The sequence below is a fragment of the Macaca thibetana genome, chromosome 15, assembly GCF_024542745.1.
Source record: "Macaca thibetana thibetana isolate TM-01 chromosome 15, ASM2454274v1, whole genome shotgun sequence".
NCBI classification, from domain to species: Eukaryota; Metazoa; Chordata; class Mammalia; order Primates; family Cercopithecidae; genus Macaca; species Macaca thibetana.
In genome coordinates, this window is record NC_065592.1 from 43036045 (window position 1) to 43052225 (window position 16181).

The 16181-nt window shown below is 49.4% G+C and overlaps 2 protein-coding genes across 3 annotated transcripts in view; both read left to right on the forward strand.

Moving 5' to 3' along the window:
• TOMM5 (translocase of outer mitochondrial membrane 5) overlaps nucleotides 1-16181 on the forward strand; it is a 495867-nt gene that overhangs the window by 414 nt on the left and 479272 nt on the right. The window lies entirely within an intron of this gene.
• Nucleotides 15378-16181, forward strand: part of SHB (SH2 domain containing adaptor protein B) — a 148650-nt gene continuing 147846 nt past the window's right edge. For both annotated transcript variants that reach the window (XM_050762165.1, XM_050762166.1), the window contains exon 1: nucleotides 15378-16116. In XM_050762165.1, the coding sequence (XP_050618122.1) occupies nucleotides 15400-16116 (717 nt within the window). In that variant the 5' untranslated portion in view covers nucleotides 15378-15399. The remainder of the gene's footprint in view (nucleotides 16117-16181) is intronic.

Below are 16181 nucleotides of genomic sequence, written 5' to 3' on the forward strand. Positions count from 1 at the left end.
TGGTCTGCTAGGTTCTTTATTTATATTTGTTATAATCCTGCAAGGCCAAAACTATCTACATTTACAGAAAAGAAAACCAGGTTCTAGGAATATTCATTGATATGCTCAAGGTCAATCAGCCAGGGACATAAGCCAGAACTTGAGCTCTCCTCTGCTGCCCTTCACAGCGTATATTCATCCCACCAAACTGAGCTGCTTTTCTTCCCATTCCGGGCCTTTTAACAACATAAACAGCCATGCTCCATCCTCACTTGGTAAGAGGCAGTGGCAGACAATCAGAAGAGTAGAGCCTCTGTCCCCGTGACATGAAGCTCTAAGACGAAATGACCAGTCAAATCCAAACTGACAGATATTCTGTAAAACAACTGGCCTGGTCTCTTTAAAAAACGTCAGTGTTATAAAAGATCAAAAAACAAAAAAGGCTGAAATGCTATTTGAGATGAAAAGAGACTCAAGAGACTTGACAAGTAAATGCAGTAAGTGATCCTGGATTGAATCCTGAATGAAAAAAAAAAATACTATAAGAAACATTTTGTAAACAATTGGGAAAATAAACCAGATATCCATTAAATGGTACTGTATTAATGTGAAACTTCCCAAGTGTAATTATTGTATTATGGTTCTGTAGGAAAATGCCCTTGTTCCTTGGAGATAAACTGAAATATTTAGAAGTAAATCAACACAATGTTCCCAAATAATTCTCAGATGGATTAGCAAAATTAGTTAGGTAGCTGGGTAAGATAGGTACACAGAAAGAGAATGCAGATGTGGCAGAATGCTAACAATTAAAGGGTCAAGGGAGGTTACTATACTATGCTTGCAATCTTTCCGTAGTCAAAAATTTTTCAAAATAAAAATTTGAGGGAAAAAACCTTAAATGTATCCATTACCCCACCCCTGCAAAAGAGAGAAAGAAAAAAAAAGGAAGGCCTTTAAGTTGAACATGCCTGAGTTTACAACAAAGCGCCTGCCACTTCCTAGCCGTGGGACCTCTGAGCTCTCAGCTGGAGAAGTGTGCAGTAATGCCAACCCACCATGCTTCTGTGGGGGTGATGTCAGACACAATCGGTGTGAAGCTGGGAGCTCAGCATCTGGCACAGTGTTCTCACTGTTCATATTTGTTTGTTCTCTTCCCTTCCTCCTTCCTAATCCCCATTTCATCTGCAGAATCCATTAAACTGGGCACTGAGGGAGATTAGCTCAGGACAAATAAGAAAAACTATGTACCCTGTAGGGCACACAATGGAGACATGACACCCCTGCAGGGACACTGACTGCAGCCTGCCTGCCTACCTGTGATGCAGGCTGGCCGATCCTCCAAATGTCAGATTTTGGCTGGGGACATCGAACAGCCAAAAGTCAGAAATGCCTCCATCCCAGATTTTGTCACCCACAACTTGCTGGTTCATATCACAGATGAGAACTCAGACACTAACCAGAGTTTCTCAAAGTGGGGTCCTCGGCTCATCGGCAACAGAATCGGCTGTGGCTCATGTAAAAATACAGATTCCTGAGCCCCACTCAGCTCTGTTGAGTCGGCTTCCCTGGAGTGGCTGTGGGAGTGTCCATGCTAACACTGATGTCTATGTGGTTCCGAGGCACAGTTGAGTCTGAGTGCCCTGACCTGCACTGTGGCTGTGGGAGATGTGCTACCTTATTGCAAAACTGGTCCACTGGAGGAGTGAATTCCTGTGGAGTGCCTAATAATAACATGCAAAGGCTATAACCACCACAAAAATGTCTGTCAATAGGAGCAAACAGAAATACAAATTGACTTGTACATAAAGATAAAACTGAGCCAGGCGCGGTGGCTCACACCTGTCCAGCACTTTGGGAGGCCAAGGCGGGAGGCCTGAGGTCAGGAGTTTAAGACAAGCCTGGCCAACATGGTGAAATCCCATCTCTACTAAAAACACAAAAATTAGTCGGGCGTGGTGGTGGGCACCTGTAATCCCAGCTACTTGGGAGGCTGGGGCAGAAGAATGGCTTGAACCCGGGAGGTAGAGGTTGCAGTGAGCCAAGATCGCGCCATTGCACTCCAGCCTGGGCAACAAGAGTGAAACTCCATCCCAAAAAAAAAAAAAAAAAAAAAAAGATAAAAGCAGGAGGCTTAGGAAGAAAGCAGTGCTTCTCTCTGGCCTGTGCCAGCTCCTGACTCAAAGCGTGCAAATGAGACACTGCACAGCCTTGGAGTGAGGAGGCCCATAGTCTAGAGCCCCCAAACAATCATTGTCTGCATCTTAAGACTGAAAGGATCAGAGTGGGCTCGAAGGCCTGGGCAGAAGGAGCCCCTCCACCCACCATGACTCTGGAAAACTGCAAAAACCAACAGTTCTCTCCTTCGGACATTTACAATACGCAGTGATTCTACAGTATGTTGTAAACCCTAAAAGATCCAGAAATCCTAATGATGAGATGCTCACTTAGATTCTGCTCCAGATGTACCAGTGCCTCTCTGCACTGTGCCCAGCAGCCTCAGAGGACTCTCTATGGGGACGGATGCTCTGTCGGATGCCGCTTAGGTGAAGGAAGATGACAGCAGTCATCTGGGTTCCCTGAGGGCCCTGCAAGAGCTTGTTAGTGGATGTTTGGTTTGGAAGGTTACTGAGCTCCTTCCTCTCTCTTCCAGCCAGGAGATCAGACCATTTGGCCAGGAACATTCCCTTCCAACCCTGAGAATCCTCCATGCCAAGCTAGCTCCTGCTCAGGGCAGGCATCTCCCCACAGGGTCTGAGTTATTTTAGGAGACTTGATATCCCGCACTCAGCCCTAGGGAGGGTAAGAAAAGGACAGACAATTGGGCGGTATCCATCCCCATCCTCAGACTGAGAAAGACGACAGACGGCCATTTGCAACTTTAACTCTTTCTTGGCTCTGGCAAAGACCAATGCATCCTACTTAGCAAAGCCTCAGATGGCAGCATGGTAACCATTTCAATTCGAGAAAAAAAAAAAAAAACAACAAAGTGTAGTGGGAGAAAATTATGCATGGAAAGTGACTTTTAAAAATTGCCTTTAAATATTATAGCCAAAGTGAGAGGCTGGAAATTGCATCAGAACATTTTTTTGGAGTGGTTTAACACTGAAGAAATCCACCACTTTCCCAACTGCAGGGCTTCAAGTAATATTTCATCTTTTCAGGAACACCAAAGTTTAGTTTGAAAATGAGGAAAATTGGATTAAATGCTTCAGATTTAGGGTGTTTTCCTGGCACCCTAGCACATGAAGTCACTCACAAGTAAACCCAGGTAACTTTAATCTTAGTGGTTTCAATGTTTAATGCCTTTATGTTCTTTTTTTTCTTTTTCTTTTTTCTTCTCTTTTTTTTTTTTTTTTTTTTTTTTTGAGACAGGGTCTCACTCTGTCACCCAAGCCAGGCTGGAGTGCAGTGGCACAATCATTGCTCACAGCAGCCTTGATCAATCCTCTCACCTCAGCCTCCCAAGTAGCTGGGACCACAGGCACACGCCACCATGCCTGGCTAATATTTTATTTTGTATTTTTTGTAGAGATGAGGTTTTGTCACGTGGCCCAGGCCGGCGGTCTTGAACTCCTGGACTCAAGCAATCCACCCACCTCGGCCTCCCAAAGTGCTGGGATTATAGGCGTGAGCCACAGCGCCCGGTATGTCTTTTGTTTCCATTGTTACAGTCAGTGTGCGAAGCCCAGGCACGGGAGCTGGGTGGGTCTAACATCTGGACTGCTGTGCACAGAGAGGATGCTCTGCAGGAGGATGTGGGAGGGAGGCAGAGATGGATGCAGCCAGCAGGAGAGTCTGCAATGATTCTGCAAAGATAAAGGTGCCCTTTTGCATGTGGTGGTGTGGTTTAAGGCCAGAGGTAATAACTCAGATTTAAGAACTGTGACTTGGTGGATTTCTACTAGATTCAATCCCACACACAGTCACTGGGGCTAGCACTTGGCAGGCACTCAGAGAATCCCGGGTGGGCAGAAGTGAATAATGCACAGCCCCTGCTGCCTGCCCTCCAGACCTCTCTCAAGAAGAGGAGGATCACACATCCTGGGTACCTGGTAATCCCAAAGCTAATCCCCCATAGAAGAAAACCTAAAGGTGCTGGTTGGCTCATAGTATTTAAGCCCTCCTCAGTTGCAGAAAAACACTGCTGTGTTCTTGATCACCACTTGCTTCTGAAGCAAATCAAAGCGAGCACAGCCTTCCTGCTTCACTCTGACACCAGCCTCCTCCAGTCTGTCCCAGTTCTGGCCTGACCTGAGGCAGAAGCTCCTAGCAGAAGCTCCAAGCAGAAGCAAGGTCTGACCACCCACCCAGCCCTGCAGATATCCCCATATATTCTCTCTCTGCCAGCGCCCTTAGAACCCGGGGACTCCTTGGCACCTGACTGACCTGTGATGTCCTCCGACCAGGCCTGATTTCTTTTCTCCCCACGTTCACTTCCTCCTTGCCTACAAGCTTCACAGATCCTTCTGCCAGACCTTCAGGCTATCTGACCCAGACCTTTCTGCCCCTACATGCCCCTGTGTACTTCTGACTCTCACTGGCCTAACTTGACCTATTGCCACTAAGCCCCGGGTTCCAGTGGTGGCCTTTGAGACGGCTATCAGTCTGACGTTTGGGACTGAAAAAGCCACTGCACTCAGCGGATTTGCAGGCTTCATAATTTATGCTGCATTTGCCAGATGGCAGGCAGTTTGACCATTAAGATGCATCACTGCAAAGCAATTCAACTCATTTGCTCTCTTAGCACCCACCTGTAGATCAGGGCCCTGCGTACACAGCCCCTTGAGTAAGGTCACCAGAGAAAATACAGAGTATTCAGTTATACTTGGATTTCTGGTAAATAAATAATAATTAGCTATAAGTATGTCCCAACTATCTCATGGATGTCCTTTGTTGTTGTTGTTTTTGAGACAGGGTCTCCCTCTGTCACCCAAGCTGGAGGGCAGTAGCACAATCATGTCTCACTGCAGCCTCAACCTCCCAGGCTCAAGTGATCCTCCCATCTCAGCCTCTTGAATGGCTGGGACTACAGGCTTGCACAACCATGTCCAGGTAATTTTTTTTTTTGAAGGAGTCTTGCTCTGTCATCACCCAGGATGGAGTGCAGTGGTGCAATCTCGGCTCACTGCAACCTCCACCTCTGGGTTCAAGTGATTCTCCTGCCTCAGCCTCCCTAGTAGCTGGGGTTACAGATACCTGTGCCTGGCTAATTTTTGTGTTTTTAGTAAAGATGGGATTTCACCATGTTGGACAGGCTGGTCTTGAACTCCTGACCTCAAGCGATCTGCCTGCTTCAGCTTCCCAAAGTGCTGGGATTACAGGCGTGAGCGCCCAGCATAATTTTGTTTATTTTTTGTAGAGACCAGGTCTTACTATGTTGCCTAGGGTGGTCTCCAGTTCCTGGGCTCAAGCAATCCTCTCTTCCCTGACTTTCCAAAGTGCTAGGCATGAGCCACCATTTTTTTTTTCTTCTAAATATGGCAGCCCTATCCTAAGACACCTCTACTATCCTGAATGGAAAACAATGATCTGCCAGCTTATATTTTACAAACAGGGAAACTAGCCCCAGAGGTCACAGAGGATGTCAGATAAGAATGCAGGAGTCTTCACTCCAGACTGGAACTCTTTGCTTCCACTACACTTAACTTTGCTAAAGGCATATACCCTCTTCTTGCTAGAAGGTGACTGTCAGTTGCCTGGAGGTGATTTCAAAGGGTCACTGAGGTCATAATTTATGACCTCTCTGCTCCACCCCATCCTCACCTCCACCCCCTTTCCTATTGCTGTAAGTATCACAGAGGCTGTCCTGGGTTATGGCCATTCTGGGGCCACATCATTAATGGCCACCTCAGAGAGGAAGTGGACTGTAAGTGGCAGGGCCAGAGACAGCTGTGAGTGAGAGCCCATAATTGGGTAACACAAGGACAAGTGGGATTTGAAACAGGCAAACACCGGGCAAAGCATGTTGGGAGAGGCCCACTTAATTCACAGAGACACTTGGAATTAGCTGTAAATTCTCTGGGAAGAGATCAAGGCAGCGGCATAAACAGCTCAATTAAACTGTCGGCTCAATGCTCAGTGCACAGTAATGGTCAAAACACAGACTTTAATCTAGATATAGAGGATTATTTCTCGACCCATAATGAGATTCCTAAGATTAGTTGTACCTGATGTGGAGAGAACAACAGCTGGCTCAGCGACACTGGGGACAGGCTTGCATGTCAGCAGGACTGGGACTCATGTGGAAGGCGCTAACTGGATGCCACAACCTTCCTGGAGCCCCCTCTGGATGCCAGGAAGGCAGGGATGAGTCATGTTCTGCTTCCTCCATTTAAGAGATCTGAGAACAGAACCCCAGAATGCATGCGCTTCAAAAGTACAGCAAGTCAAAACAGTATGGCTCTGGCATAAAAACAGACACATAGACCAATGGAAAGAATAGAGCCCAGAAATAAACCTGAGTGTATATGGTCAACTAATTTTCGACATGGGCACCAAGAACACACAATGGGGAAAAGACAGTCTTTTCAATAAATGATGTTGGGAAAATTGGATTTTCACATGGAAAATAATAAAATTGGACCCTGACCTTACCCCAGACACAAAAATCGACTCAATATGAATCAAAGACCTAAAGGAAAGACCCAAAGCTACAAAACTCCTAGAAGAAAACACAAAAGAAAAGCTCCTTGACACTGGCCTTGGCAATTATTTTTTTGGGGTATCACACCAAAAGCATAGGCAATGAAAGCAAAAATAAACAAGTGGAACTACATCAAATTAAAAAGCTTCTGCATAACAAAGGAAACAATCAACAAAATGAACTGGCAGCCTACAGATTGAGAAAAAACATTTGCGAACCACATATCTGATAAGGGATTAATATTTAAAAGATGCAAGAAACTCACACAACTCAATAGCAAAAGGGTTTGTTTGCTTGTTTGTTTTTTGAGATGGAGTCTCGCTGGAGTGCAGTGGCACGATCTCGGCTCACTGCAACCTCCACCTCCCGGGTTCAAGCAATTCTCTGCCTCAGCCTCCCGAGTAGCTGGGATTACAGGCGCCCACCATGCCTGGCTACCTTTTTGTATTTTTAGTAGACATGGGGTTTCACTATCTTGGCCAGGTTGGTCTTGAACTCCTGACCTTGTGATCCACCTGCCTCGGCCTCCCAAAGTGCTGGGATCCCAGGCGTGAGCCACCACGCCCAGCTTTTCTTTTAATTATTAAGTAACCCAATTTAAAAATGGGCAAAGGGCTGGGCGCAGTGGCTCATGCCTGTAATCTCAGCAGTTTGGTAGGCCGAAGCAGGTGGATCACCTGAGGTCAGTCATTCAAAATCAGCCTGGTCAACATGGTGAAACGTCATCTCTACTAAAAATACAAAAATTAGCCAGGTGTGGTAGCGGGTGCCTGTAATCCCAGCTACTTGGAAGGCTGAGGCAGGATAATTGCTTGAACCTGGGAGGCAGAGGTTGCAATGAGCTGAGATCACACCACCGAACTCCAGCCTGGGTGACAGAACATGACTCCATCTCCCACAAAAATAATAATAATAATAATAAATTAAATTAAATTAAAATGGGCAAAGGACCTAAATGGACATTTCTCCAACAAAGACATAAAAAATGGCCAACATATATAGGAAAGGTGCTCAACATCACTAATCAACAGGGAAATGCAAATTAAAACCACAATGAGATCCCACCTCCCATCTCTTAGGAGGGCTATTATCAAAGAGACAAGAGATAACAAGTGTGGGTGAGGGTGTGGAAAAGCGAAAGGGAACCTCTGCACACTGTTGATGGGAATGTAAATTTAGTGCGGACATTATGGAAAACAGTATGAGGTTCCCAAAAAAATTAAAACTAGAACTGCCATATGACCCAGTAAACTGTCCTCTGGGTATATACCCAAAGAAAATGAAGTCAGCACCTCCTAGAGATGGTGAACTTCCATTGCAGCAGCATTCACAATAGCCAAGATACAGAATTAACCTAACATTCACTCAATGGATGAAAGGGTTAAAAAATTGTGGTGGATACTCCATTTACTCTGATGTGATTACTATACATTGCATGCCTGTATGAAAATCTCACATACCCCACAAATACATATACTTACTATGTACCCATAAAAATTAAAAATATGCTGAGTGCAGTGGCTCATGCCTGTAATCCCAGCACTTTGAGAGGCCAAGGCGGGCAGATCACTTGACCCCAGGAGCTCGAAACTAGCCTCGACACCATGGTAAGACCCTGTCTCTACAAAAAACTTAAAAATTAGCCTGGCGTGGTGGCACACAACTGTAGTCCCAGCTACATAGGAAGCTGAGATGAGAAGATCACTTGAGGCTGGGAGGTTGTGGCTGCAGTGAGCCAAGATCATGCCACTGTACTCCAGCCTGGATGACACAGTGAGACCCTGTCTCAAAAATAAATAAATAAATAAAAATTAAAAATAAAAAAATTATGTACACTCAATGGGACACCACCCAGCTTTAGAAAAGGAGATACTGCCATTTGTGATGACATGGATTAATCTGGAAGATGTTCTACTAAATGAAGTAAGTCAGATACAGAAAGACAAATACTCTATGATCTCACCTGTATGTGGAATCTGTTTTTAGAGAAAGTTGAATACATAGAAACAGAGGGGGGGGGGGGGTGGTTACCAGAGGAGGCGAGAGGACAAGATTGGGGAGAATGCGGAGATGTAGGTCAAAGGGTACAGATACGTAGAATAAATAAGTCTAGGACTATAATGTACAGCATGAGGACACAAGTTAACAATATTGCATTGGATACTGGATATTTGCCAAGAGAGCAGATTTTAGGTGCTCTTACCACACACACAGAAAGGTCACTATGTGAGATGATATGTTAACTTGCTTAATTTGACGGCAGAAACTATTTCACTATGTATATGTATATCAAAACATCATGTACATCTTACATATATATTTTTTCAAACATAGTAAGTCTGACATGCTCCTACCTCCAGGCCAAGGCTAGCAAGCTGAAGTGGACAGAGATGTCCAGCTGTGACCTTCTGTTCTTCCACTCTCCATGATATCAATCACTTCCATCCACTCATTCATTCAACAAATACTTATCATGTGCCTACAGAGTATGACCAGAGGCACTGTTCTGGACACTGGAGATACACAGTGAACAAAAGGGCAAAGATCTCTTTCCCGCTGTGGGGCAAGACAAAGAATAAACAAGAAATATACGTAAAATATACAGTAGGTAAAATGAGGAAGAGAGTTCTCAGGAAAATAAAACGAGGAAGAGGGATGGCAAGTGTTGAGCGGGGACTGCAGTTCTAGACACTGTGCCCAGGGGAGGCCTCACTGAGCATGTGACATTTAAATAAAGACCTGAAGGAAGTGAAGGGTGAGCCATGGGGATAGCTGGGGAAAAACACTCTTGGCAGAGGAGACAGCAGTGCAAAGGCCTCGAGGCACGAGTGTGCCTAGAGGCTTCAAGGAACAGCAAAGAGGCAGCTGGACTGCAGCAGGAGAGAAAGGATAGTATAACAGGAGGTTAGGAGTTTAAGGGGACCAGTCATACAAGGCCTTATGGGCCACTGTAAGAATTTTGGCATTTCCTATTAGGAAAATGAGGATTCCAGGGGGGATGTGAAGAGAGGAAAGACATAATCACACCCATTTTTAATAGGATCACTGACTGCTGGGGTGAGATGGAGGCAGGGAAGATGGATAAGACACTCCCACAATAATCCAGGCAAGAGATGAAGGAGTCTTGGTCCAGGGTGGTAGAGATGGGGGTGGTGAGTAGTGGCCGGATTCTGCATATACTTTGCCGACAGGCTGGATAAAGTAGGAATGAACTAAGGGGTCATGGATGACAGAGGTTTTGGCTTCAGATGTTTACTGAGCTCTAGTAACTCCCAAATCTATACCTCCAGCTCAGACTTGTGCCCTGACCCTCACAGCTGTTTATACAGGTAGCTAATGCCAAGTCAGCCACCTTCTCCTTCCTGCAGCATCACCTTTCACTGGGAAGTGGTTGGTCACCACTCACTAAGTGGCCCAAAGGCAAAAACTTGAGAGTCAGGCAGAGTCTGTCCTCTAAAATGACTTAACACCCTTTCACTACTTCAACGTTATTTATTCATTCAACAAAAGTACTGAGTGCCTTCTGTGCACTAGCTACTGTTCTATGCACCATTTTCTGGTTCCTTAATGTTCCTTTAACTGCTCTGCCTACTTTCTGTCTCTCCCCAAGAAATACATCTTCCACACTGCTTCCCAAATAATCTTTATAAAATGCAGAAAACATAAGGTAATTAATTTCCTTGCTCAAAGACCTTCAGTGGCTCCCTATTGCCTACAAGATAAAAAATTCTCCTGAGTTTGATATTCAAAACTCTTCCTGATGGGGTACAGCCTACCTTTCTACCCTTACCCACCATTCCGTGCATTCACAGATTCTCAGCTACTCCCACTCCACTTGGAAACTCATTATGGCCCAAGTGGTTTGCCACATGTTCTTGCTTCTATGCCTTTCATGATGTGTGGCTTCTACACCTCTCTCTCTGTGTAGAATTCTCTTGTCTAATTCTACTATATCATAATGCTACTCACTCTTCAAGGCCCAGACCAGATATCACCTCTACTAAGAACCCATTATGATCTACCCCGTCTCATAATTAAAATCTCCCTTCCCCATAGCCCCACAGCTCTTTGTCCCTTGTTCTGTCTTGCACTTCTCTCGTCTTGCCTTGTATAATTATTGGTGACAGACTGTGGTTCAGATGATCTCTGCATCCCCCAGGGCCTGGTACACAGACAGGGGACTGATGTTACCATTCAATGGACAGAACTGAATAATGTTATCTAAAAAAAAGTAGATGAGGCCGGGTGCGGTGGCTCATACATGTAACCCCAGCACTTTGGGAGGCTGATGTGGGAGGCCGACATGGGCAGATCACCAGAGGTCGGGAGTTCATGACCAGCCTGATCAATATGGAGAAACCCCATCTCTACTAAAAATACAAAATTAGCCCAGCATGGTGGTGCATGCCTGTAATCCCAGCTACTCAGGAGGCTAAGGCAGGGGAATCGCTTGAATCCGGGAGGTGGAAGTTGTGTTGAGCCGACATCATCCCATTGCACTCTAGCCTGAGCAACAAGAGTGAAACACTGTCTCAAAAGAAAGAAACAAACAAACAAACAAAAAGGGCTGGGTGCGGTGCCTCACGCCTGTAATCCCAGCACTTTGGGAGGCTGAGGCGGGTGCATCACGAGGTCATGAGATCGAGACCATCCTGGCTAACACAGTGAAACCCGTCTCTGCTAAAAAAAAAAAAAAAAAAAATTAGCTGGGCGTGGTGGTGGGAGCCTGTGGTCCCAGCTACTCGGGAGGCTGAGGCAGAATGGCATGAAACCAGGAGGCGGAGCTTGCAGTGAGCTGAGATCACTCCACTGTACTCCAGCCTGGGCGACAGAGCCAGATTCCATCTCAAAAAAAAAAAAAAAGAAGAAGAAGTAGATGAGTCTGTTGGGTTGGTGGTGGCACTCTTTTTCTGGACCTGTACAAGTGGCACAGCCTTCCTCCAGATACTGGAAAGAGGCGCAGCAAAGGAGACACCATGCCCCTGGCAGCTTGAGGGGCTCTTGTTCTAAAGTGATAGGCTAAGATAGAACAGAAACAGAAATAGGGCCATAACTCAACCTTTCTAATAAGAAAACTAGGGTGGGACTGGAGGAGGACATGAAAAGCAAAAATTCCAAAAATGATGGACACAATTTACAGCATCAGACAATGTTGAGTTTGTGATGTCAAGAGACTGGAGACCAATCCTAGCTGTGCCTCTTGATTTAATCTCTTCCCTTCACTGGTCCCAGTCTGCCCTCTGTAAAATGGAGTGGCTGGATCTCTGAAAAGAGAGTCCGTCCATCTCTTCCTTCCTATAGTGCTCTAATACTTCTCCCACAAGTGTTTGCCTTCCTAAACCATTTGGCATAGTCTTTAGGAAGCTTTTTCTATTTCCCTTCAGAATGATTATTTCGGACTCTGAGTCTTGGATAGTTGTCTCTACAAGCTCCTAAAGGAAAACACCCATGTGGTTTTTGCCTGCTTGAGGTAAATACCACCTTAGGCCAGCTACCCCATCTGTAAACTGGGAATAACACCAGATTGCAGGGATGTTGAGGAGGGTTAATTATATACAGAGTGTCTAAGGGTTGAGCAGATACACAAGTGCTCTGGACGTTCTTGGCATAATACTATAGCATTACAATAATTCTGGCTTGCAAATTACACCCCAGTAGAGGTATCACATGGGAAAGTGGATACGACCCTATGGCCTGCTGAAAGTGACATGGAAAAAATAAGTTACGAAATATAACGTCTCTTCCTGAACCTTTGGAAAAGGCAGAGATAACCCTTCCATGTGCAAGGCAAAAGAAGGGAGCAAGCTTCCAGATTCCAGAGAGGACTTTCTTGTCTCAGATGGCCTGGCCTATTGCCAGGATCTGAGCTCAGAAGTAGAAATGGGAAGGAAGGTAGCTGGGGAGGATTTGTGGTTGGATGAAAGGTGGGGCCTAAGACAAGGATGTCCTTGCCTTTCAGGTTTTCTACTGAGGCCTCCTTATATGCAAGATAATTAAGTGCCAATGTGACAGAGGAGCAATTTAAAGGGTAACAGAGATATTTAAGTCTAGGTATATTCAAAATAAACATCCTAGCCAGGTCAACTTCTGGGTCCTCTCTGCGTGCCCCAGACACATCAAACACGCGCGCGCGCACACACACACACCCCTTAGATTATTTACTGTGAAATGCTAAGTAAATAGATCTCAGGCAATGAAGAGGCTGTGTAGTTGGTGACAGTATCTGTGACTATGAGACATAGTGGGTTTGGAAAATTCAATTGGCCACAGAGGATGACAGTATTGTCTGACCAAGGAGGGAAAGGGCAAATAGCTTGATTCTGGAAGAACAAATTTGAAGTCAATTCCACTTTACTACTGTGTGTGGCTGAGCAGACGGAGGTCAGCTTCAGGATAAGACCTAGTTCAAGTCCTGCTTCTATCACTTCTGCGCTGTGGCCTCAGGCATGAGTCTGGGTGGGTTACAGAGAGGAAGCAGTAACAGCTCTCAGGTCTTCCCTGTCCAAGTGTCTCAGACTGAGAGTTTGACCTCCACTTCCAGCGTGGCCAGAACTACAATGTGATCAAAAGAGCCCCTGGCCTTGCTGTCTGCCCTCACAGTTCCCGCTGTTACTACAGGATAGCGGAAAAACAGACTCCCCCAAATCACATCTATAATAGATGGACAGCAAATGCAGATTCTTGATTCGGGCTATTGTTTTAGTAAATCAACATTCTTAGAGAATTTCTCAGCTCTCAGCTGCCCACATCTCAGAGTTAAGTCACATTTTGGGGCTTGCCCAGGCAAATTCAAAGCAGCACCAGGCACTAGTGGCAGCTACTTCATCTTCAGGCAGCATTTCCCTCTCAACAGGGAGCATGCCACCTCCCCTAGGTGCAGATCCCAGGAAAAGTTACACTGAGCAAACTGGGCCACTCCTTGGGCCTATTTCCCCAATTTTGGTTAATAATCAAAGGATGATCTGAAATCGCAAAGAAGAGACTCTTGGAAAAGACATAATTGTGGTGCCACCAGATTTAGGAACTGCCATCCAAGTCCACCTGTGTGACTTTCCCCTGGGCCTCAGTTTCTCCATCTGTAAAATGAGGTCATTTTTTTTTTTGAGACGCAGTCTGGCTCTGTTGCCCAGGCCGGAGTGAAGTGGTGCGATCTCGGCTCACTGCAACCTCTGCCTCAGCCTCCCGAGTAGCTGGGATTACAGGTGCCTGACACCACACCCGGCTAATTTTTCTATTTTTACAGCGGGGTTTCACCATCTTGGCCAGGCTAGTATTGAATTTCTGACCTCGTGATCCACCCGCCTCAGCCTCCCAAAGTGTTGGGATTATAGGCGTGAGCCACCGCACCCGGCCGAGTTCCTGTATTAAATGGAGCCCTGCCAGCCCCTACAACATAAGGCATTAAACGTTCCCACCACTTGCTCCGCCAGGCTGGCAGTGAACAGGGCTAAAGCCTCGACTTCCTCAGAGGTGAAAAGGTAAGCAAACATTCCGACCTCCCCTAGACTTGCTCTCGGATTGGTGCTGGGCCCGGCTCCCACCGCCTATCCCGGCCACATCCGTCATCTGGACTGCTAATACACTCATTAGCATAAAGATTCCTCCGAAGACCCGGTGCACGGGGCTGAACCGGAGTCTGTCCCTTTAAGGAAAAGGGGGACAGCCAGTCTGTCCCTAAGGACACTCGGCACTGCATTTCCTCCACACGGGCCACGCTGTAAACTAGAAAGGTTCCGTGTTAATCCACCCCCACTCCTCAACCCCGACAGGGGGATCCTTGGAGTGAACAACGCGCGGGGTCCCGGAGGACTGCGGACAGGTTTGGCCTCTGCGCGTAGCAGGCTCCGCCAGGCAACCTCTCGCCCGAGGCAGCGGCGAGCAGCAAGCTAGGCGGAGCCGGCTGCGCGGCGGGACCCCGGCGCCCTGGGGCACGACCCTGGTGCTGGCGCCTGGGCGGCCGCGGGAGGTGGCGCGTGCCGGAGCGGAGAGGTGCGCCCACCCCAGGCCCGGGCGCGAGGGAGGCGGGGCTTGGGCCGCGGCCCCGGGCCAGGCTCGCGGGGGTGGGCGGTGCTGGGTCTGCGGGGGCGGACGGGGGGCGGGGCGCGCGCGGGCTCCGGGAGGGCGGGACGGCGGCGCGGGGCGGGCTCTGGCGGCCTGAGTGTCACACACGCGGCGGCTCGGGAGGCGGCGGCGGCAGTGGCAGCGACAGGCGCCGCCGGGACGGGCACGGGCGCGCGGGCTCGGGCGGGCGCCGGCTGCCTCCCTCCGTCGCTCGCTGTCTCTCCCGGCCGCATTCTCCTCGGCTGCGCGGCAGAGCTCGCCCCAGCGCTCGCAGGAAGGAAGAAGGGAGCCGAGGACGCCGAGAAGTTCCCGCGGCAGCCGCAGATCCCGGCCAAGGCGGAGGCTGCGGCTCCGACGGGGCAGGAGCGCGCTCCACGGCGGGGGGCTCACGGCCACAGGGTCCGCGGCGGTAGCGCTCGGACCTTCCGCTCTCCCCCGGGCAGTGGGCCGGGACCCCATGAGACGCGCCCACGAGGGGCGCGAGATCCCTAGCTCGGGCGGCGCTAGGCGGAGGGCGGTGCTGCAGCTGCCGGAGCCAGAGAGCTGCCGGCAGGAGGCGGCGGCGGCGAGAACTTGAACTTGGCGTCGCGAGCGGGCGCCCCGGACGCCCCCCGCCGGGGCCGGGGCGCCGAGGGACCTGCGCGGCAGCGCTGCCCCCCGAATGGCCGCGGCGGCGGACCGGGCTCCCACGCCGCGGCCCTAGGCGGCCTCTCGCCATGGCCAAGTGGCTAAACAAGTACTTCAGCTTGGGCAACAGCAAGACCAAGAGCCCACCGCAGCCGCCGCGGCCAGACTACCGCGAGCAGCGGCGCCGAGGCGAGCGGCCCTCGCAGCCCCCCCAGGCCGTGCCGCAGGCCTCCTCCGCCGCTTCGGCGTCCTGCGGTCCGGCCACCGCCTCCTGCTTCTCGGCCTCCTCGGGCTCCCTGCCCGACGACAGCGGCAGCACCAGCGACCTCATCCGCGCCTACCGCGCGCAGAAGGAACGCGACTTCGAGGACCCCTACAACGGGCCTGGCTCGTCGCTGCGCAAACTGCGCGCCATGTGCCGCCTGGACTACTGCGGCGGCGGCGGGGAGCCAGGAGGGGTGCAGCGCGCCTTTTCGGCCTCGTCCGCGTCGGGCGCCGCGGGCTGTTGCTGCGCCTCCTCGGGCGCGGGGGCCGCCGCGTCGTCGTCCTCCTCCTCCGGCTCCCCGCACCTCTACCGCAGCAGCAGCGAGCGGCGGCCCGCCACGCCGGCCGAGGTGCGCTACATCTCCCCCAAGCACCGCCTCATCAAAGTGGAGAGCGCGGCGGGCGGCGGGGCCGGGGACCCCCTGGGGGGCGCCTGCGCGGGCGGCCGCACCTGGAGCCCGACGGCTTGCGGAGGCAAGAAACTGCTCAACAAGTGCGCCGCCTCAGCCGCGGAGGAGAGCGGGGCCGGCAAGAAGGACAAGGTAAGGTGCCCCTTGGCCTCTTCCCGAGGTTCCAAAAGAGCCACGGTGCGCACGGGGAAACCAAG